Source organism: Labrus bergylta, chromosome 9, assembly GCF_963930695.1.
Source record: "Labrus bergylta chromosome 9, fLabBer1.1, whole genome shotgun sequence".
Classification (NCBI taxonomy): Eukaryota; Metazoa; Chordata; class Actinopteri; order Labriformes; family Labridae; genus Labrus; species Labrus bergylta.
The window spans coordinates 19,719,005-19,743,248 of NC_089203.1; the positions used below are offsets into that span (position 1 = coordinate 19,719,005).

A 24,244-nucleotide genomic window follows, 5' to 3' on the forward strand; every position below is an offset into this window, starting at 1 on the left:
GCCTCACCATGGCGCCTGCATACATGGATGCTGCTACTACTGCTGCTGCTGAGATGCAGTTCAGATGTAGTGCACACACACACACACACACATGTTGGGGTATAAATGATGTAACATAACACGCACAGTTGTAACTTATAGATCACCAGGCCCTCCTGCATTTGACGCTGGAAAACGCATCTGAGGATACTTGAAAATGCTGTTAGGCAGTTCAGGGAGCTTCTTTTTATTTTGCGCAAAGGTTAGTAAACTTTAAAGGATTTAGGAGATCCACATGAACTCCATGATCGCCTTTTGAGAAGACCTGGGTGAAAGCTGCAGAAAAGAAAACAACAAGGGGGGAATGTGGTGATAGATGTCCTTAGAATCTCCTCTGCCTCTGCAGAAGGAAATTAGTTATTTGCTCAGTATTTTGTCTGCAGTACCCATTGAACCCTCTCAAAGACCCCCATGAGTCCCCGGACAACCACCCTTTGTAAACAATCATCTTATACACATCCCCGGTTACGATATGTACTCTGTCACTGCCCGTTGAGTAGTCCATCTGTAGCAGAACAGGTAGTTGGCCGTGTATTCTCGCCTGTACTTTGCCCCTCCCACCAGCAGCTCCAGCCCTCCTGTGTAACCCCTGATTGGCTGAGGGGATTGCGGGTCCTGAGACTGAGCGCTCGGCTCGGAGCTGCGCGTTTGCCAGTGTGCACCCGTGAAGCGAGAGGAGCGCTTGTTGGAGTCAACTATAGACAGCCTACTGGCAACGAGTGGTGATTCCTTTTTTTTTTTCTGCCTCCACCAGGCTGGATATAGGCGGCTGTGCTCCTACTTTGCTGCAGCCCAAAAGGCGTTTTAAAGGCGACAAACACCAGGCTCTCCCATCTTTTTCTGCCACTGGCTTTTGGCTACAATTTCATCGGATTGTGTGTGTTACATGGACTAATTATCGGGATACGTGCTGCCTTATCCAAGTGAGATACGAGGAAATTAATTAGTAAGTAAGAGCTTGAAGACTTTCGGAAGGAATGAAAGACAAAATCGGCTGGAAATAATGAAAAAGGTAATCGGGACTTCAGTGATGTGATGAGACATTCCTGCAATTGCACCCTTGTTCTTTAAGCAAAGATATCAGGACTTAAGCTGTTGAATCATTTTATGACTGCAGATTCTTGTACCCCTATTTTTTTTTTTATCAGATGTGCAATTTGAAAGCACCATATCTGCCGGACGAAGAGGATTCTTTTTGAAATCACTGTTTTTACTTAATCACAGTGTGATGTTAATGAAGAATGCGACTTAAATTGTTGCAGCTGGGGGAAGAATCATACTCCGACTTTTGAGCCTGATCACTTCATCTGCACGGAAGATTTTTTTTTTTTTTGTGGACTTTTCTGGCTCACAGGAATTCTCATTTTTTGTCTATGCAGTCCGAACGTTTGTCCTCCGTTTTGCGCACTTTAATATGAACAGTTCATCATGTTTTTCCGCTTGATAAGAGCTGCGCTGATTTACACGGCTAAATCACTGTTGTGAGAAGATTCAGCATGTTTTCACAGATCTGTTTCGTCCGCTGCAGCAGACCGGAGGATGTGCAGCGCCTGAGAAGAGTCAAATAGGCTAGGCACTTGTAACAATTATAGCTTCCACACCATGATTTAATTTGCATAAACGAGAGAAATTCTTCACCCAAAACACTTATTCTTCGGACACTTTAATGACATGATTCATTTGGAACCTTTTTCTTGTTTTCTCTGACGTGCATTCTTGTGCGTAAAAATAAGGTCCTAATTACAAAAAACTCAACAGGTACAATGCAAAACAAGGAGATGGAATTAATACAACTAATTGCTGTGTTCATCTTGTTTTGGGTCGGGGCTGAGGCTGTCATCAACCTGAAATACGGAATAAACGAGGAGATGAAGCCCGGCTCCGTGATTGGAAATGTGACAAAGGACGCGCTAAAGCAAGGATTTCAGATTGCACCGCAGCCCCCGTACTTGAGGGTTATTTCCAATTCAGAGCCGCGATGGGTGGAACTGAGTCCAGCCGGAATCCTTACAACCCAAATGAAAATAGATCGGGATGTAGTTTGCAGACAGAACCCCAAGTGCATTATTTCCCTAGAAGTGATGTCAAACTCTATGGAGATCTGTGTCATCAAAGTTGAAATTGAGGATTTGAACGATAACGCACCCAGATTTCCAACGAGCCACATTGATATTGAGATTTCTGAGAACGCCTCCCCTGGTACCCGGTTTCCCCTAGAGGGGGCAAGCGATCCGGACTCGGGGATCTTTGGAGTGCAGTCATATTCCATCACCCCAAATGAGCTTTTCGGACTGGAGATAAAGACCAGAGGGGATGGGTCCAAAATAGCTGAGCTTGTTGTGCAAAAATCGTTAGACAGAGAGACCCAGTCCCACTATTCATATGAAATCAGCGCAGAAGATGGAGGAGACCCTCCTAAGATAGGCGCGGTCCAGTTAAATATCAAGGTGATAGATTCTAATGACAACAACCCTGTTTTTGACGAGACGGTTTATACAGTAAACGTTATGGAGAATTCCCCCATCAATACATTAGTCATAGATCTGAATGCAACGGATCCTGACGAAGGGACTAATGGAGAGGTGGTGTACTCTTTCCACAGTTACGTCACTGAGAAAACGAGGGACGCGTTTAAAATTGACCCCAGAACAGGGATCATCACCGTAAACGGAGTTTTGGATTATGAAACTGCACAAATATACGAGATTGACGTACAGGCCAAAGATTTAGGTCCTAACTCGATCCCAGCCCACTGCAAAGTCACAGTGAACGTGATGGACACGAATGATAACCCACCTGTCATCAGTTTGCTCTCCCTGAACACGGAGATGGTGGAAGTTAGCGAGAACGCGCAGCGCGGGTATGTCATCGCGCTGGTGAGGGTGTCAGATAAGGATTCTGGGGCAAACGGCAAAGTGCAGTGTAGGCTGCAGGGCAATGTGCCGTTCAGACTGCAAGAATATGAGAGCTTCTCCACTATACTTGTTGATGGTAGGCTGGACAGGGAGCAAAAGGACACGTACAACCTGACCATCCAAGCGGAGGACAGTGGCATCCCTCCTTTACGCGCCACCAAATCTCTGGTAGTAAAAGTCACAGATGAAAATGACAACCCTCCCCACTTCCTCAAACCGCACTATCAAGAGATGGTGATGGAGAACAACCTCCCTGGCTCGTGTCTGCTGGCTGTGTCAGCAGAAGACCCAGATTTGGGCATGAATGGCACAGTTTCCTACTCCATAGTCCCCGGAGAGATTAAGCACATGGACGTAAACACATATGTCAGCATAAACCCATCAGGCCGAATTTACTCAATGAGATCATTCGACCATGAATACACCAGGACTTTTGATTTTAAAGTTTTGGCCAGAGACAATGGTAATCCGTCTTTATCCAGCAACGCTACTGTGCGCATTGTTGTCCTGGATGTGAATGACAACACACCTGTGATGACAAACCCGCCCCTGGTTAATGGCACAGCGGAGGTCTCCATCCCCAGAAATGCAGGGGTGGGTTACATGGTGACCCAGGTAAAAGCAGACGACTATGACGAGGGGGAGAACGGCAGGCTAACATACACAATCTCAGAGGGGGACAGGGCTTTCTTCGAGATCGACCAGGTGAATGGAGAGGTGCGCTCCACCCGGATGTTTGGAGAAAACGTCAAATCCACCTATGAGATCACGGTGGTGGCGCGGGATCACGGCAAGCCCTCGCTTTCCGCCTCGGCCTACATCGTGGTATACCTCTCCCCGGACCTGAACGCGCAGGAGCCTATCGGACCTGTCAACCTGTCCCTCATCTTCATCATCGCGCTGGGCTCTATCGCTGCCATCCTGTTCGTCACCATGATCTTTGTGGCGGTCAAATGCAAGAGGGATAACAAGGAGATCCGGACGTACAACTGCAGGTACTGACTAAATCTGTGTGTGTGTGTGTGTGTGTGTGTGCGTGTGTGTGTGTGTGCATGTGCGTGCGCGTGTGTGCGTGCGCGCGTGTGCGTGCGCGCGTGTGTGGGTGTGGGTGTCTGTGCGTGTGTGGGTGTGTGCGCGCGTGTGTGTGTGTGTGTGTGTGTGTGTGTGTGTGCCCGCCAACGTGCCTGATCTGCAAATTGTCAGTGCATCGCTTTTGTGCAGCATGTAGAGGCCCGAATTTGAGGAACGCAGATTTTTTTTTTCTCATTTCAAGCACACGCACATACACATACACACACGCAGCTACACACACACACACACACACACACACACACACACACACAAACCACCACCCACGCACGCACACCGCTGAAAGTGAAGCAGTCTGTTTTAAATCAGACACATTCTGCTGAGGAGGCCCCCGCTGTTCCGCGTTAAGGACAACGTGATTGATTGATTTAATCCACCCATTGTAACCAATTGACTCATAAATATGACCGTTCAACTGTCATGTTCAATTTGCGGCTGTGTTGCTGGACAATTAACGTCCTACTGGTTCAATAGCAGTCCCAGACATTTATTATTTAACGTTCACCGTGGCTGATTGGCTGTTATCAGCCCTAATCTGTTGTGATTATGGACAGTACTCTCTGTCAGTCACATATACTTTTGCTTTAATATGCACCAAGAAGTATACAAAACAATTGAATACAGATTAAACAAAACCCTAACAACGTTTTTAAGATGATACAAAAGTAAACCATTCCAAAACAAAGTCATCACATACTTTATTTATTCCTGGAAAGAAGTAGGTGATTATTTTCTGGACCTTGCTTATTGAACACTTGGTTTTGTTCATCAATCAGATCATCAGCTCAGGCTTTGATTTCCCTGTGCCACATTACCACTATGAATTTACATATAGATTGGATTTGAGAATTTAACCTGCAGCTATAATCATATTTTCCTCCAAACATAATTTTGTTAATTTGAGGGAAACTCAGTCCGTCTTTCAAGCATGTAGCCCTGGATAAATATTCTAAACATCCCCAAATATTGCTCTGATTGTTTGATTTTTTTTTTTACCTCAATAACGTTAATTGCCGTATTTTTTCTTGTTAGATAATTCCCTCTATTATTGTGGAAAATGTCCTTCATCAGTGCTTTTTGGCATTCTTTCACCGTTAACAGGAAGAACCTACACCATATGAACACTGATCAACTAGTCCAAAAGATTATCAGCATGTAGACATTTTGATCACATCAAGTTCCTCATGCCAAATCCTATTTTGACTATGTCTTACACGATTGTTCAGAGTAGAAACGAAGATCGATAACAGCAAAATCCCAAATTCAAAACTGCTCTCTCTGCTTGTGTGAGCCTCTCTCTCTGTTGGGTGCTTTAATCAGCTCTGATGTGCTCTGCTCCTCAGTCGCCACCTCGAATTTGAGGAGCAGTTATCTCCAATTTATTGCTTGTCCTCTGTCAGTCGGTCTGACTCTGAAGATTTCCCCTCCAAGCTTTCAATTTGGGCACTGAGTGGAGACACTACATGTTAAAATGATAAATGAAAAAGAGATGAAGTATTTTCTTGCAGCTTCCCATTTTCTTTCCTCTAAATCAGGAGGTGTGGGGAGGAAGCTGTTTCCAAGATGCAATCTTAAAGAAAAATGAAAAAGACAAAGTACACTGGGGCTTCTTAACAGTCTGATTTGAAAAGCGACTGAGGATTAGAGCTGCCTTTTAGCGAGGAACAGAGGCCAGTGGGGGCTGGTGCAGCAGAGACGTTCAAGACAATACAAGAAGCAGAAACAGACACATTCCAGATATTGCAATTTCAGGGATAATGATGGCTCTGTTTCAGGCTTTAGTGGGAAATAAATGATTTACTCCATGCCTGAAGGTTAAAACCGAGCCTCTTCCAGAATTTGAAGCAATGCAGATGGTAAAAAAAACCATCCAAAATTATATGGAATATGTCTAGTGGAGTTTGTAGTCATCACTATAGAGTACAGAGCATCTGTTCTACGGTGGAAATCTGCAAGGCTGTGCGAAGAATGAATATTTCCCCCAGTTGGAGTTTCCTTTGATAAAACATGGCTGTGCTGCTCATTTGCTCTTATTAAAGTCAAAATACTCAGCTCAAGTTTGCAGCAGCCACTGAGAGCAGCTAAATGAATCTGAATCTGCAGTTCTGCTGCACTCCCGTCGCACTACTGGGGAGCATGATAATGAAAGAAAAACTGGAATTAGTGTGGGCTGTGTGCTTTGAATATGATTGCATATACCGGTAGTGCTGTTCAGTACCTGTGTGTCCTTTTTGCTTTTTTTTTTTTTTTGCTTCTGTGGTTTTGGCATGTTTGCATTTTGTCTGCCTGTTTGTGACAAGTCGATTGTTGAGCATGCAAATGCAAAACAAACAAGGGATGAGGGCTCCATTGCTGACCAGGAGTGGTGGAGTCACTTAAGTGTGCTGTTCCATCCCCGGACACGTGCAATGAGCCTTCGCCTGGCACCCATGGTTGAACAGTGGGCCTAGCTGGCATGGCGGGTGAGCGTTTTTGACTGTGTGGACAGGGGAGGGGGATGGCAGAACACTGCTTTATTGAGTCTGTTCAGTTTCTTCTACTTGCGCAGGGTGGCGGAGTACTCATACGGCAACCAGAAGAAGTCCAGCAAGAAGAAGAAGCTGAGCAAGAATGACATCCGCCTGGTGCCACGAGACGTCGAGGAGACGGACAAGATGAATGTGGTGAGTTGCTCGTCTCTCACCTCCTCGCTCAACTACTTCGACTACCACCAGCAGAGCCTGCCGCTGGGCTGCAGGCGCTCCGAGAGCACCTTCCTCAACGTGGAGAACCAGAACTCGCGCAATGCCGCTCCCAACCATGGCTATCAGCACCCGTTCACTGGGCAGGGCCACCAGCAGCCAGACCTCATCATCAACGGCATGCCACTGCCAGAGGTGAGATACAATTCGCTGTGCTCTGTCCTTAATCCTTGACTGGGCTGCTCTTGTTGTTGACTCAGCTAGGGGGAAACTTGGTTTGGAAATCTATTCCCCTCACTAAATGTGAGGATACAATGCAAAAAGGAACCTTTGTTAAAGCCCCTTTTTCACTCATTTTAAAGGAGTGTCGTAAGTGCCTTATTTATCAGCTAATACACAAGTCAATGCAACCATAATTTAGTAGCCCCCCTTAAATCAATTCCTCTGACTTAATTATGATGTAAAAAAAAACAAAAACTGTGCTGTGCAATTATGCATTGCTAGCATAATGTCAGCAATCATTGTTTTCCCAACAACAGTATGTACTTCTTAATTTTCCCTTGTCTATGAGGGATAACCGGTATCACTGATACAGAGTCTTGGTATCAGAATGGGTATCAACAAAGAAAAAAACGCTGAATTGTTAAGCCTTATTGCATGAGATTCAAATATTCAATGCCCCACTTTTCAACACATCTCAAGGTCTAGAGACATCTTTCATTCCATTGTGCCGCTGAGTAGAGTCACACTGAATCTGTCTGTTATTGATAGAAAGCTAGGGTATGTGAAATGGCACATTTGACGCTGTGCCGGCCCATCTGAGTTGTATCTTTCGAGGCATTTCAAAGGGCCGAGACACTGATGCTGACCTGTGCCTCAGACGGAGCGCTTAGCCAAGCAGAATTTGGAGGCCTGACAAAGTGGATTATTTGGCCTCTCTCACACCAGTTGTTTTCTTTTCCCCCTTTTATTTGTGTGTGCGCTGACCTATTCCAAAAAAAAAACAAACAAAAAAAAAGGAGTCTGAGCACCTGCCAGATGTGTATTGACCCGGCTAATCAGCTCCATCACACAGCAGTCATTTCAGGTGCTAGCAGAGAGAATAATCATTGCTCAAATGCTTTATCCGTTGTGTTGTCCATTTGGCTGCAGTGTTAGCGCATGGCCTCTCCGCATAGCCAGCCATCGAATTTTTTTCCTGACATACCGTGCATGGCTCCAGCAGAGCAGTGAACATCTGACTTGAAAGCAGTCTGACAGAGTGTATGCAGACCGGCTGATCTTTAGGTTATAGATTTCTGTATGTATGAACTGCTTTATCGGATTGTTTGGCCAACCTCTCTCCCTCCATCCACTTCTCCTTTATCCCATGGGAGACGAGGGGCGTTTCGGTTTGTGTGTGTGCAAGAAAATGTGCATCTGTGTTTGTTTGTGTTTGTGCAAGAATGTGCCTGCTCCTATAGACAGTAGCAAATAAGCTCCAGCTCCTTGCACACACACACACACACACACACACACACACACACACACACACACACACACACACACGCAGGCTTGTAATTGATGACTCCAATCTCTGTTTGACATTCAGTGAGAAGAAGGGTGGGGTTGGGAGTGGGGGTCTTAAAACAAGAAACACAAGATGGATATTGATGTATTGACTGCGTGATCCAGAGAGATCCAGGCACCGATGGATCCTGAGGGGTCAATGAGACCTACTTACAGGCATGCTGATTTACTAGGCCTGTCTGAGCCGGTTCTGACTTGAGTGTGTGTGTGTCTGTGTGTGTGTGTGTGTGTGTGTGTGTGTGAATAACACAGGTGGAGAGAATGAGAAAACACTGTACAAGGGAGGGAGGGTGGGTTGTCCTGTGATGTTATCCAGTCAGTGGAGAGGCAGAGGTGGGGGGATTCAGCAGGCACATGCAGTGACCCGTATGCTGTGATTGTATTTGCTGGTAGGTAGCGCTGCGCAGGTCAACACCACCCTTTTCCCTGCCAAAGAGAGAGAGAGAGAGAGCGAGAGAAAGTGGGATCTTGCTGCACAAAGAAATCAACGGCGGCTGTGAAAAGCTCCAGCAGCATCCTGTCTCTGTGGCTTAAACATCCAATAAAAGCCCATTTGCCGCAGGATTAGGAGAGCCTTTATTTGTTTCAGCTAATGAAAAAGTGGAGAGAGAGACAAATGGGGTCGAAGATTGATTTTGATGATTCCAGATGCAAAGCTGGGAGCTGTGTGAGGGCAGATAGAGAGATAAGTAGGGGATGAAGTGAGCGAGCGAGGGTGAATGAGTCTCAGTGCCAGGTGTCTGAGCCACCGACCACATTCTCTCATCTTCTTAGAGCCAGTTGATTGGCTTTGATAGAGGCCGGGCCTTTTTAGCATGCAGCCTCCACTGCTCTCCGCCTTGCACATGATGTTGACAAACATCTCTTTGACCCTGGTTTTTGCATATCTTCCCCCTGCACTGAGAATAGAGAACGTGTGTGTGATCCAGAAAGTAAGCGAGGAGTAATTGTAGCAAGAGTGTACAACAGTTGTCATTGTGACAGTTTTCTTTCCCAGGGACAGAAAGTCTGCAATACTATATACAAATGTTGCTCTTAAATAAGCAATGTTTTCAGTTTTATTACAATGCCATTAATAGCGCAAACAAACAGCAGTGCAATGACTGATAATTGCTTCGTTACGATGAGCAAGCGCGGGCTTGAAACCACTTGACTCCACAAGTCCTCGACCCATATCCCATTGACTGGCGAGGACACACAAGTGTCTGCACTGTTGTGATTACTCAGGCTGCTTTGTCCCCCCCCCCCCCCCCCCCAAAAAAAAAATGGTTCTCATCCTGAGGGCAACCTCATAATTATCCATGATTCATTTATTTGGCGGAAAAGCATTTTTGTTTTGCATGCAGTGGCACAATTATGCCCTTGTGTTTGTGTATTTTGCTAACATGTAGATTAAAGCGATCACAGGAATCAGAGTGTGGATTGGAGGTCAGATTAGCCCATTGCTAATGGAGCTAAAGAGGATATGTGTCTGTTTGATCGATGCAAAGTTCTCCTGCCTGGTTAGCTTATGTAGGCCAGTGAAACATCCCGCTTATGTCAGCTGAAGTCGAGCTTTTCCTGCTACAGACAAAGCAGACACACACACACACACACACACACACACACACACACACACACACACACACACACACATACATACGCTTAAACACAGCAGACTCGGCCAAGATAACAGTGACAGCTCTCCCCAAAGGCCTCATACCTGCTAGTGTATTGTGTATATTGTAGTCTCCCCTGTGAGAACGTGTAGCAGCATATACCTCTGTGAACATGGCTGTCCATTGTTTTGAGAAGCATCAGCTGTGAGATGTTTGTTAGACCTGCCTGTGGTAGCGCTAATATGAACACTCACAGGAGAATAGAGCTGTCTTCCATGGCTTAATTATAGCGAATCACTTGGTAGGGGGGAGACAATTATACAGTAAAGGAATGGCCTTTGGCTAGAGTGTGTTTTTGAATTTGTAATGGGTTCTAAGGCTTTGCACACCTGTGATTCCAGATAATGAGCAGAGCAGAAAAATAAGGGATCATACTTTATTGATTAGCCTCATTCAGGTAGGAGATTGTCGATTTCTCTTTTAAGATATAAAGATAGTCAGATAATAAATAAATGAGAAAAGAGCGATGACTGAATAGAGGAAAAGGGGGGTTTACAGTTTGCGCATCATTGTCTTAAATATTCACAAGTAAAGTAAATTGATAATTGATTCAATCCTCCTCCAGATGCTCACTGCATCGGTTCTTTAAAAGGTACTCTAGTCTCGAGGAAGTCTTTTGTATGCTACAGTGTCAGGTTCAGGCGCCGACAAAAGAGAACAACTGTACATTTTGTTTGTTCACTTCTCAGAGTCAATCAAAGAAGCCCAAATGAGAATATGAAAATTGCAACGGAACATCTGACAAGGTATCTCTGTGCAGCAGTCTTTGCCTGTTAGCAGAGGAGATGTTTTGATATCGATGCTGCAGAGACAACAGGGAGTGGTTCCAGCGATGCTGCACATCCCTCGCTATCGCTTCCCATCAGGACAATATGCATGGGAGCATTCAGACGTGTCATATTGAACATGCAAAGTAGATGTCATGCTGTCAGTGCATACTACACATCTGTTGAAAGTGCCAATCTCCTCCCACGCATATACTCATGAATACACACGCACACAAAGATGCCTTCTGGAGTGCCACATTTGTTTGAAATACGGGCACTGGCATTATCATTTACATCATTATGACCGACTCAGGAATCTCAGAGCAGTATAATCCCAACATTTTCGATAATCAAACATTGTAGTGTTTCTGCTTTTAAAGTAGTCTTTCACTGATGTTCTGATATTAGCATCCCTCCCTGTGGTTTAAGATATGCTTGGCTGTGGAAGTTGCTAATCAGATTTCCTTAATAGTTGTCTCTTTAGTGTTAGTTTTTCTAGGACTGCTCTAGCGTTAATAAAAATGTTGCATATTTACTGCTCTTCCAAACTGTTTTTTATTAGTGTCGTTAGTTATACAGACTGTGAAATAGTTGATATGTTCCCCTAACTTTGGAATATATGTTCACATATATTTTGAGGCAATAGATAGTGCAGACTTTGAGTGTGAGTTCAAGCTTTATTTTTCATTTCACCTGTGGCAGAATCATTCAGCCTCGTTTTGTGTTCAACTGCAGGTGACCGAAAGTAGAGAACATATTTTCCAAGGGTACTTAGAGGAGAACAACATGGACAAAGAGAATGTAAAACTGTTGTCTCCTTTGAGCTCCTCAACGCTGCTGAATCCACCCATTATTGGACAGGAGACTGGCTGGTAGATGAAGTTAAAATGGAAGAGCTCTCTGCTTGATTTTAGTTTTGCAGGGTCTGACTCTCAGCTTTGTGTTCAGTTTTTTCAATGCCATTTGGAAGTGAATAGAAGTATTTCAGTGATAATACTTTAGAAGGACTGATTCAACAAATATCTCCAGCTATGATCTTTGATTTAAAACTGGATAAACTCTGGAATATGCAATAAAAAACAGCATTATTTTTTTTCTCCTTTAGAAACTGCTAATCATCCACTAGGTCTATGTAAATATCCTTTGAGTGTTGCGATATTTCATTTATTAATACTGTTTTAATTGTTAAAAACACTGAACTGATTTTCAATAACAAGTTTACATGCAATGGTGCAAGATTTTTTTCTTTTGTTAAAATAGGCAATTGCTAATTCCTTTGCTCAGATTGCACATAAAGTAGTGCCGTGATTACGGATGTGACAGGGACAGCAAAAATTATAAATGTAGTCATGTATGGTATTTAAAAGACGGCGGAAGAAGATAGGCCTGCATGCTTGCTCAAATGCTGCAAAGAAGACCTCCTGAAGAAGACCTCAGGGTTGAAACGTTGTGATTAATAATAAACGTTTTTTTTTGCGACATTTGAGCAAGTACTCGGGCCTATCTTCTTCCTCAGATTTCTGTTTTTGCACTGCCCTGCACCCGCGTGATGTGCGTATAACTACCTCCTTTTTCTTATTTAAAGACAGAGAACATTTTTTTTGTTCACGTTACATGCATATGGCTTTGCAATCTTTTTAACAAAACAGTTGTCCTACAGTTGAATTTAAGAGTTGCAATGTACTCCATTTTCAAACCCCATCTGATTGATATTGTATTGCAAGGTTCTTTCCACACAGCCCTAGTGCCTTGAAAAAAAGCTGAAAAGCATGTAGCCAATGACTTGTTAAAACTTCTCGGGAAAGAAAAATCCAGATTCTCTGATAACACAGTATTATATTGTGAAAAAAGTAACGGCAGATATTGTGCAGAAGGAGAAGGGATATATTGCTGCACGGTCTGAAAAGCCGTCGTTTTTTTATATTTATTTTTGATGTGTTGGCAGAGTGGGAGGTGTATATAGCATTCAAGTCTCCTCCTTTCAAAAGTGGGTTTTCAAAAAGAATCGTTTCATCTCCAAAAGCTTCAGCTGCGTGCTGATTGACTGGCAGATGAACCTGTTAATTATTTAGAGAGGTTATTTGTAAGGCACGGGCTTCAGAAACGCTCTGCTTTTCAAGTGTCAGTGTTTATAAGGTGAAATAAAGCTGAGTCTGTCAGAAATAAATTAACAGAGTGACAGTGATGTACTCGGCACCCTCTTATTTCTTTCCTCTGCTGGCTCCTCCCTTCATGTTTAACGCAGAGCTGAAGCTGGAGGCTCATTTTGTGACATTACTCAACAAGATGCTTTTCACTTCATGCACAAGCAGTGCTAGTTTTACACTTGGTTGGGTTTTTATAGCCTTGACCCCAACCCGCAACACCCCATCACTGCATGTCATTCCCGATGTCGCGGAGGTACAATGAAATGACATAAGTACCGCAGGCAGCCAGTCAGAGTCAGCCAGGCCCGCCGGGTTGCCACCCTCTCGTAAGGATCAGAGCATCCAGCCAAAGAGCTTAAGAGTCAAAACACACGAGTGACGGCGTCTGATGTACACATGTCACTGTATGTGTCGCTGACAGCATGTGACTGCAGATGCATACAGAGGGAGTAATATCGTAGAGAAACGGCAAGACCGAGGAAAACGAGGAGAGACGGAGAGGAGCAAGGGAGGGCAGAGAGAGCTATTTATAGAATGCCAATGATTTTGCTCAACCTGTATTGCTTCTGCCTGAAACATGTTATTTCTCTCTGTAAAATGCAGTGTTAGGATGAGGAGAGGTTTTTATGGCACAAACTACATCAGCCTCTACAGAAAGCAATAATGCTGCTCTTCTATTGTTAGTACAAGATACTTTTTTTTTTACCCCCTGAAAAGGAACAAACAATGTGATTATTTCAATGTTCCTCCGAACGTAGAAGGATAACAAAGGACAGCGGTTTGAGTATACCTTTTGCAGCATCTAATCTAGTTTAAGTTCCACAGTTATGGATAAAACCATCAAATGCTTTAAAATTTGGATAAAATCATAAAACTATAAAGGCTATAGAATTTTTTTTATGCGGTCTGACACATTAGTAGACACACACAAGCTCAAGATTACATAAAAAACAGCGAGTGAAACCATATGGTTCTATTACTCATACATCTCATGAGGAAATACGACTTGTTTAAAGACTACAGCACAGAAGAGGGTTAGATTTTTTAAATGTTGAAAGAATTTATTCTCTCGTAAATCTTGGAAACAACAAAGGAAGTGGGTTTTTAGTGGAGCCAAAGACGGACACATAATTAGTTTTCCTAAGAATTTATGATGAAATATTTTTTACGGAAAACGTACCTGCCTGCAAAGAGGGCTTTAATGGCATTAGGTGTATAGGTTGATGGGTCTACATGTAAATGAGAGACGGCTAAATAGGGAGAAGGAAATGGACACAGTGATGATGTTTATCGCTGTGGAAGGGGACATCATTATGCACCTTGTTAAGCCCTGCAAGCAATGCTGCGTGGACGTAATTACCCATTGAAATGAGTTTCCCGCGCCGTTGTTTTTTTTTTTTGTTTTTTTTTTGATTTCACAAATTAAACTCTCTTACACAAATATGCAGCATTCTGATTTCATTTCTCGGACACTCAAGTACCAGCGGCAGTTAAAGTGTTGAAATTTACCACCAAGGAAATGGATTCATGAAGACATTTGGCTGGGATCATACACAGCCTTTCACGCTTTTTCTTGAAACATTTGCATCAAACTGATACTTAAAAAAAAGTCAAAACTTAGGTGGAGTTTGAGAAAAATAATAAGAAGCAAACAAGTCTCAGGAAAACTTATGACAAGGCTCCAGGAGAATGAAGAAATAACCCCATCTCTCATTAATGCAGATTTGGCTCCCTCTGTTTGCCTGTAGTTATTTTAATATAGAATAGAAAAGGTCAGCTTACATATTTAAAAACACAAACCTAAGACTTGTTATGGCCAGGAGTGAAATCTATTTGCTGTGGAAGCTCACAATGCTATTTACTTGTTTTGAGAGGAATGTGCCCACCTCTGTCCCTCTGGCATAAAAATAGGAAAACAGCAGCACGTTGTACGTTGTGTATTAGCATGCACTGTAGGAAAGCACTGACACTCCTTCAATATATTTGTCCCCTCTTGCAGATAAGAATAACAAGGGAGCCATAATCAGTCTTTGGGGAAATTATTATTTTCTTTTCAGATCTGCTGCGCAACAACAAAACATGAATGTTTTTCTCCAAATAAAGAAGTGAGAGAAAAGTAATTAGAATTCTCTATTAATGATGACATAATTGAAATGTGCCAGAAACTAATTTCATCCCAATGTTGGGACAGAAAAGGTAGTAATTAATATTCATGGACATCCCCCCCCACCCCCCCACACACATAATGTTCTGTCTAGGTTGAACTGCAGGTTACCAGACTTGTTGCTGCATTGTTAAGAGAACTCTCAGGGTTCCTTTCCTCAGTGCAGATGCTCTGCTCTTTGAATGACAGGGAAATGGGGGAAGGGATTCTGTGAGGAAAAAAAAAAACAATGGTCACTGTGAACTGAAACTTTTCCAAGCAGCAAGCTCTGACACCAGGGAAGAATGACCTTTCTAAGTGTCCTGCTTTCTGCCTAAAACAAAGAGGGAGCAGGAGGATGTTAGTTAGCATTTCCCCCATCAGATTAAATGTCAACTTCTGCATGCATAATTGTTGGAAAGGAGGAGGACTTGAAGGGAACCAATTTGCTGGTGGATAGATGAATCCTTGGCTTAGTTATTCACTGCATTGCAGATAGTGTCACAGCGCTCTTTGCTTGCACTTTATGGTCTTTTTTTGTCACATGAAATGCACCTGGCTTTACAGTAATTGCAGCACAGAGTGAAACTTTTCAGCTTGAAAAGAGAATTCCCCTTTGTCACATGTCGTCCCTTTTAACAAGCAGACAAAAGGGGAGCAAACATCATTGTATGACACACAAATGCTGCCTTATACCTTTGTGTTGTCTGCTCTAGTAGTAGAGTAGCCCTTCCTGTTTCTCCCCTCCTTTCATTTCTGCAAACTCATACAGCGCTTTTGTTTCTAGACATAAACCTGGATGCGCATTAGGGAGCACATATATGGGATGTTTGATGAGCACAGAGGCTGTTGGCAGGCAAGCCACTATAGTAGCAATATCGGCCGCCTTAGAGGCATGCAGCAGTATGGCTGGAGAAGCAGCAGGGTAGCGTAATTGTGCATTGTTCATCCACAGAGCAGAGGCAGAGCATGTAATGAGCTGTAGCATTTTCACCAAGCCAGCTTAATGGGCTATGACCGAGTAGGCCTCTCAGAGCCCTCATGTTCCCCCTGCCCTGTGTGGCCAGTGTCTCAGGCCTCTTTCTTTTCTTTCCTCCCATTCTCCCCTTTTTTCTCCACCCTCAACCATTCCTTCACCCTGTTATCCCGCTCCTTTATCTCTGCTCCCCTTTCCCATTGTCCCCCTGTCTGAGAAGATGGTGGGACCCCTAATGTGTTCTATGTGTGGCTCCTTTTCTCATTCATGATGTCTGCAAAGCTCTAAGCAGTCAGTCTGATTCAGGCTGACATAAATCAGAGCGGCTCATTGATGGGGCGCCGTGTGCAGTGTGATTACATTAAAAATCCAAACACAGCACACAAATAAAAGTTCAGGAGGAGAATGTGCTGATGTTAGGTGTAGGGGATTTGTTGTTAGAAGTCGGCTCATTTTTCTATCAAAAGCTGTTTTGCATTTTGATTATCTAGTTCTCCTGAAAGCAATTCAGATGGGCCTGTTTCACTCAGGTTTGTTTTCCTGGGATTAGGGCTTTTTCAGAAAGAGCCCAGTCCTATTATTTACGCCCATATCTAGTTTCTAGGGAGGCGGGAAATCATTTCTTTGCTCAAGTGATACCAGGTCAAGTTGGAAAGACAAGCATGTTCTCCAGAGAATAGATTAGATATGTTCTCTGTGCTGCGCTCAGAGGATGAAGACACTGCTAATGATAATAGTTATGATTGCCTTGCAAGGGAATTGATAACGACTTCACCCGCCTCTTCGTGCTCTCTTATGGCATCAGAAAACAATATTCAGGGTTGAGTCAGTGTCTGGCTGTGGAGCACAATGGGACACCAGCTTTGACTTTCCCCTCACGTCCACCCTTTGACATACCACAGCATAGGCAGCCAAGTCAATGAATGAAAAGCACTTGGCCTCTGTCAGACTATTCAGAGTGCCGTTCTTTCCTCAGTAACCTCAGTATTTTGAGATGCTTTACTGTACCTGTTTTTTAATTGAGAGCTGTTTCCAGTTCAGTCATGTAGGCTTGTAAAAATGAATGGCAGCCTACCTATAATTCTTAAAAGGAAGATTGCATAATAGTGCTGGTTTTAATGACAGAGGATGAATGCACAGCGTCTGAGTACACTAATTAAGTTCAACGGTTGTTACACCAAAGCAGGCTGTGAGGCTGTTGATGTAAATGCATCAACAGATATCATAGGTACTTAAGTGCAAATGGTCACACTGTTTGAAATACTTACAGAACATGTTCTTTGAGCAATAAATGGAATATTAATCATAGTTATAAAAACAACAAATAAGGATTTAGGAAATTTATCATGACATATTTGCGTCCTTATATTTAAATGAGAAAGTTACTCTTGGATGTGTTTAGCCTAGCTTAGCGAAAAACTGCAATCAGGGGAAAAAAGCTTCGCAAAATGGCCAGTTAGGAATGGAAAGTGTCATTTTCTCAGTATTTTGGGAAATATTTGGTTTATTGTCAAGAGGTTTTGAAACACTCAAATCAGTCCATTCAATCTAAAATAATGTTGTACAGACAAAGTGACTTGTGTATGAATCGACTAGTGGCTTTTGTTTTGGGCAAATTTACCAGACTGCATAATTTTGATCCGTTGGATGAATCCAGGATGGCCTCTCCCTTTAAGTTTTTATGCTAAGCTAAGCTAACCACCTTCTGGATTCAGCTTACTATTTAGTGCCTTTTATCAAATTGGAATCAATTAGCCTTTTAACTTCCCGTTAAAAAAAAAGTGAATAAGAGAATTTCCAAAAATGTCCATTTATTAAAAATGTTACATATTTCCTTTAACAAATTTCATGTTCCTGAAAATATCAGCCTTTACTTTTTTTCAGTTCCTAAATGCTGTCCATTCTAAATGTTTACGTGTTTATTTCCCCCCTTTTTTTTGTTTTTGTGCAATAGGACGGCAGAAAAACTACCAGGGGTTGTGGGGGAGGACGGTCATGAGAGTGGTGTTCTGACTTTTCATTTGTTCACAACCCAGTAATAATTATTTTAGCCTCTAAGCCCCAGATTTGGCCTTGTTTTGCTGTGGGAAGCAGCATCAGAGGGGACAGAGCAGCCTTGCCCTGGCTGAGGAGCTTGTCTGTAGCTAAGCTGGTTGGCAGCAAGAGTCAGGTACACAGCATGGAAGACATTTTGAGTGGAGTCACAGGGATGTCTGCTTGGGAAGTGAAATTGAGGAGAGAGAGGCAGAATATTCAGTAAAGGTGAGGACGGGTCGTGTTTGCACCAGCATTAACCCCCGTTTGTTGGACCACTGGCTGAATGAGAGCATTTTCTAATTATAGACCTCCATCATTTTCCTTGTTAGTAAAGCTGGTAACAAGCCAGTCGCCAGCTTGCGACTGGCTTCTGCAGTTGCATGAGCAACTGCAGAAAGCTGACTTTTGGTTTAATTTGGAGGACTAGCGATAATCCAGACTAAGTCCCTTAAAGCTGAAGCCCTCTCCGTCCCCCCACCGCTGTTGGATTACGGGAGTGTCTTTAAAAGGATAAGGACCTGCTTATCACTGCTCCCCTCAACACTTGTTTGGGACATCAAATGTGGGGGAGGATGCTTCATCATCACCCAATGTGGCCTGAGTGGATATGAGTCAAAGAGATTAGGCATCTGATGGATGAGATCAATGATAATCACAATTTACAGTTTTTAAAGCCTCACAGTCACAAAGGCATATGGATCATAGCTTATGCCTCCACTCCCACCACAGCCATTTTCATCAGTTAGTCTGCTCTAACTAAATAAAGCAGCTAAATCAGATGTCCAGCAGTGCTTCATAAGTGCTGTGTGTGTTGCCTTTAATCATATTCAAACAGACATTTTTTATCCGTTTGACACAGTAGCTTTTTAGCAGTGAAAATAAGGATTTACAACTGAAGTATTAGAAATCCACCGTCAGAGTACCAATGGAAGAAACTTTAAATTTCTCCATGTTTGGCATTCTTTGCCTCTATTAATTTTTCACAATTAAAATAAGACTCTCAGTTTCTAGTGCCAATAATGCTCATACTTACTCTGCTTATATCCATCGTAATACCATACAATAAAAGCATGGTACTTCTGTTTTATACAATTAATTAAAGGACATTTTTTTTTTTCTTAAGATGATAATTGCGACTCCGGAGTATCGCTGCTTCCAGCCAAGAAATAGTCATACTCAACTGTTAAAAGCAAAATACGTCTTGTTTTTAAAGATACTGGTTGGGTGGATACTATTTGATCAAAGGCGATCTATTCGCTTGGTTTCGCTTGTCTTTACATAAAGCTAAGTCTACCTGATCTATAAGCAGCTGTAGCATGGTTCAGTTGATGCTTTGAAACATATAGGGAGAGACACAAAAGAAAAGGTTTGTCTTTCTACTTTGGGTCTGTTTGTGCCACTCACTGCTAATGAAGTGGACATGGGAGGGGCTGTGAGCACCTTTGATTGCGCAACAGGGAATAGCGACTGATCTAGCACGCATCGGCATATGTGTTGTTTTGTCTTGACTTGTTGATGCTATATTTGAAAGTGAGGCTGCTATTCATCTCTTCGGGGTGAGATCATGGCAGTGAGGTGAGGGAGTGGAGCCAATTCCTAGAGGAGGGAGGCTGTGAACCCTGAGCTCCCAGCCCAAGAGCACTGTGGGAGTTATGCAAAGAGCTGAGCCACACAGGGGAGGGTTAGGGTGCAGAAATAGAAGTAGCTTATTGTGAGCATTTGTTTACCGCGGTGTCAACGTTTTTGACTCTGCTCATTAACCTGTCCACCTGGTTGAAGCAACACATCGCTCGTTCTGTGTCTCTCTCTCTCTCTCTCTCTCTCTCTTTCTTTCTCACAATTAATAATGATAAATAAGGGCTAGCATAAACACATTACACTCAGGTTAATGAACAGATGCAACAGCGGAGCAGCGAGGCAGCTATCACACCTCAAAAGCGGCAAATCGATTTCAGCTGATACCAGTTCACAGTTACACCCTGTAGCACTCTCCTCAAATCTAATCACGGATCCATTTAAACTACGTTAGCTGGGAGTCTACTTGCCATCAAAATGGGTTTTCAATTTCTATTATTTTGAGAGCATTGGTTAAAAATGAACTGAGTGCAGAGGTAAGGTAACCACCATATGTCTTCTATACCTGAGAAAATGGAAAAGCAGAAGAGTCTCCACAGTCATCCGAGCGCTCCTTACTCCCCCTCTCTCTCCCCGATTACCCATGCAGCCCACATCCTCTCTAAATTGTTTTGCATGACCTTTGCTACAGTAGCTCTAATTATTACCATCACACAGGCCCTGTAAGGCACATAGCTAATTATGCTGGATTTATCTGAAGGGACATTGGTGCCATTTTTCATAGGCATGTCTTGGCTACCATCAGTGGGGGTGATCTAAACCCTGAATAAGGTTAATTTGGGTAATACAGTAATAGTAATTAGAGTCACAGTAATTACAAGCATAGTTGTAATAACAATAAGGTTATTAGTAATATGGATCTAAATGAACTGGCCTGTATGCAATACCTTGCATAATTGAGAAGAACGTCATTGCCAAAAAAAGAGTTTGTTGGGGGAGGAATGCTGTGCAAGATGCATAATGACATTATTACCAAGACAGATTGTTGCTGTTTCCTTTCTATTGCTCTCAACTGGTGCTAGTTGAAAGATATATTTTTCAAAGACATTGCAGGATTACCCGTTAGTGTGTAGGTACCGGGACCTCTAGTCATTGTATTTTATAAAGAATTGTTACTAGAGGAGCCCATATTTTTCAAAGCTCCGACATGAATAAAGAGGGGCAGTTGGAGTCGTCTTTTGGCTGGCGGGCAACTCTTGTAATGAGCCTAAGAGGGTTCCAATTATTCCACTTGCGATCAAAAAGGAGAAAGAGATTACTTCTCTTGCCTCTTTTTTCTTTGACATTTTGCACAGTAACATCTTTTGATAGGGGCTGGGGGATAGAGGAGGGGTGGGAAAAGATTGCTGGTGAGTGCCTGATAGTCGTGTACAGGCTGCAGTAGAACAGCCTTTGTGTGTGTGTGTGTGTGTGTGTGTGTGTGTGTGTGTGTGTGCGTGTAGCAGAGACAAAGCAATGCCTCTGCAGCTCACCCACATTATTTCTTTATTTTCTGGATTTTTTTGTAATAAAAACTACTTTTCTTCCAGAGCACGGTACATTACATCTCTTGCAGACTATGTCACCTGCGGAAGGTGACAGAAAGGAAGCTTTCATATGACCGCAGGCTTTGGCTACAGCACACTTCATGGATGATCGCTGCCATATTTCTTTTTTTTTTTTCCTCATGTCGCTACTGTAAATTGTGAAGAGGCATGTTGGGCACTCACTCACTTACTCACTCACTGCAGTTGTTTTCCTTCTCTGCTTAACAGCCTAAGTCATGTTCCAAGGAATACAATGGGGAGTTGAATTATTCGATTGTGTACAGATTTTTTTCCCTCTCCTTTCCATTTATTAAATTCCCAGATTACAAGTAAAAGCACATTAGATGCCTGGTGGTAACTAAAAGGATTTCTCCACTATAGGATATCAAACCATATCGGCCTAGGAGAAATAAACTCTGGAAAAAAGACAAATAATATTATGTACCACTGCACTGAGACAAAGAGAACTCCAATCTGCATCAGCACAGATAAACATCCACCCCTAAGATATGTTCTCGGCTGATAACAGCTTAGTGTGGTGTGTGTGTGTGTGTGTGTTAACAACATGCACACACACACAAACACTGAAACACCGAGCGAGGCTTTGATAAGCACAGAAAATTACTACATGTTGTTTATGGTGGCAGAACAAAAGGATCCAAGGTATTCATTTCAAGAAATCAAGCTGTGGAAAGGTGGATTCGGGGTCTAAGATGCTTTTCAATGGGAAGAGATTTGACTTCGTACTATAGACATAATTAGAGGGAGAGAAGATGCTGGAGCATGTGTGTTTGCGTGTTTATGTGTGTGCGTCAGAGTTTTTTTTTCCCCCTGTAGTTCCAGGCAGAGATCCACCGTCTGTTGCTATTTTCCTGTGACCCCGTATCTTTCCCCCCGCAGTGAAAACGATGTTTGCCCCCAAAGACGGCCCTAATACAAATTAAATTAAATGAAGTCAGTGCAGCTAATCCGTATGTGTTTCAGCTGCTGAATCCCCCCCCCCCCGCCCCCCTTACTCACAAACGAGTGGGTCAAGCCCGCTGCATCTGGCCCCCTCTAAACTAGCCCTGCTCTCAAGCTGCCAGGCTCCCAGTCCCTGATGGAGATGACAGACGGCCCCGTGTGTGTTTGTGTGCTAACACGTGTGCTCTACTGTAAATTTGTATTGTTACTCTCTTTCTGACTCACTCTGTGTTGATCCCGTTTTAGCTTGTTTTGCCTTTACGCCTGTGTGTCTGCATGTGTGCATTTCTTGAGGAAAGCTTTACTTCTGTTTGTGACTGGCTTACACATTTCACACATTCTCCTTGTTTCAGCCGAGGTCTTTCTTGTTTTTGGTATATTTACTGCTCAATGTAAAATATAGAGGATTCACATGTTCACATCTCATAGACAATGGAGTACGCAGCGTCGTACAGTGGCGTCGGACCACATACATTTTTTGGATGTTGTTTTGCTCTGCCTTTCCCCTGATGAGCTTTAGTCCTGTTAACAAGCTGGATTTACAGATGTGCTGATGATGTGTGAGCAGCTAATACTCTGCTGTCAATCTCAAGCTGACAGCTGCCTTGAAAGCCCGCCCCTAATATTAGTACCAGATGTGCCTCACAGTCAAGCAAACAGGATCAAAAAGCTAACTAGGCTACATATACTGTAGCTGGATAGCAGTAGCCTTGTTGTGATGCGAGCTGAAAGATCTCCAGAGCCCATCTGTTTAATAAAAAGCCCCTTTCTATGATACGCACTCTGGCACCGTGCCCGAGCGTCCACCCCTGATTTGAGCAGCAGCAGCCCTGATTTGCGAGACAAAGTGCATCGACTGAGTTTTAGCAGCTGGCGCACACAGATATTATGTTTAGGGGGATTGTGGGTTAGGAGAGCGGGTGAGGTTTAGAGTACAGTCTGGAGTACACGTTTGTGTTTATGTTTGTGTGCAGGGACAGTGTGTGCATTTGTGTGTGTGTGTGTGTGTGTGTGTGTGTTGCGGATCTAGGCACCTGCACACATGCCCTTTGAAAAGCTCCATCACCCCTCCATCCAGCAGTGTAAACATGGTTTGTTTGAGCGAGTGGCCTGGGGTAGTTGGATTAATGAGCGCTGATGAAGTTCCACTCGTATCCCGGGTGCTGCCTCCCTATTTGCCGGAGTCGCTGTGTTGTGGTGGTAGTGTGTCTGGAGGCGGTGACTCATTCCCTTTACCCAGTGTCAGATTAAGGCATGTCAATAAACAGACCCACTCAATCCATCTCCGAGTGACTGCATCCGCTCACAGAGCCTCCCAGTCTGTAATGAGCTGCTGCAAATCTCCATCCAACTAAAATGTCTGGAAAGATGCCTTGTCACAGGGAGCGGGAGAAAAAGAGAGAGGGAGGGAGGGAGACATGGGAGACAGACAGGGAGACTACAGCTGCACCGATGTGACTTGCAGCCAAAGTGAGATCGCCAAGAGAAAATGTAAAGTACAAGATGATCAGCACTTCTTGCAAATGTACAGATTTCTCATTTCTTTTGCACTCGTGTGTATTGATTCAATTCAAAAATGAGTCACTCATTTTAAGAGTGACTTAAAGTCACCCAATTAAATCAGCCTCTGCTCTCAAGTAAGCATTTAAAGCGACGTGTTTACATAATCTGCTCTGTTTCTGAATGTTTATTTTTAAGACCTAACCCAGGGGTGTCGGGAGAACCCTTTGGGATTCCCCCCCCCCTCTACACACACACACACACACACACACACACACACACACACACTGGCTAATATAGGGCACAACTGAGATGATAAATGCTATCTTGTGATTCTCTCACAGAAATTAAATGGCTGCTAAAAACATATGTTTGTAGTAGCGCTCGTTCCCAGAGGGCCCAGGAAACTTCCTAGTCTACCTGGATTAGACATTACCCTCAACATTTCCGGAGTGTGTTAGAAAAAAAAAATCCCCACCTACTTACCTACCCCTCTCATGTGGCTGCATACACATATTAACGGATTTTGGGATGAGAGGAGTGTGAAAACTTTTCCATCTGACATCCAAATTAAAGAAAATCCCTCAAGACTTGCCTAA

At 43.3% G+C, this 24,244-nt stretch overlaps 1 protein-coding gene across 8 annotated transcripts in view; it reads left to right on the plus strand.

The window, feature by feature from the left end:
• Nucleotides 1-684: 684 nt before the first annotated feature.
• The window catches only part of pcdh19 (protocadherin 19), a 55,704-nt gene continuing 32,144 nt past the window's right edge, over nucleotides 685-24,244 (plus strand). For 2 of the 8 annotated variants that reach the window (XM_065958556.1, XM_065958555.1), the window contains exons 1-2: nucleotides 686-3,949; nucleotides 6,574-6,706. In XM_065958556.1, the coding sequence (XP_065814628.1) occupies nucleotides 1,803-3,949; nucleotides 6,574-6,706 (2,280 nt within the window). In that variant the 5' untranslated portion in view covers nucleotides 686-1,802. Of the gene's footprint in view, nucleotides 3,950-6,573; nucleotides 6,920-24,244 lie in introns of all 8 variants that reach the window. The other 6 variants (XM_065958552.1, XM_065958551.1, XM_065958558.1 and 3 more) reach the window with 5 other exon arrangements.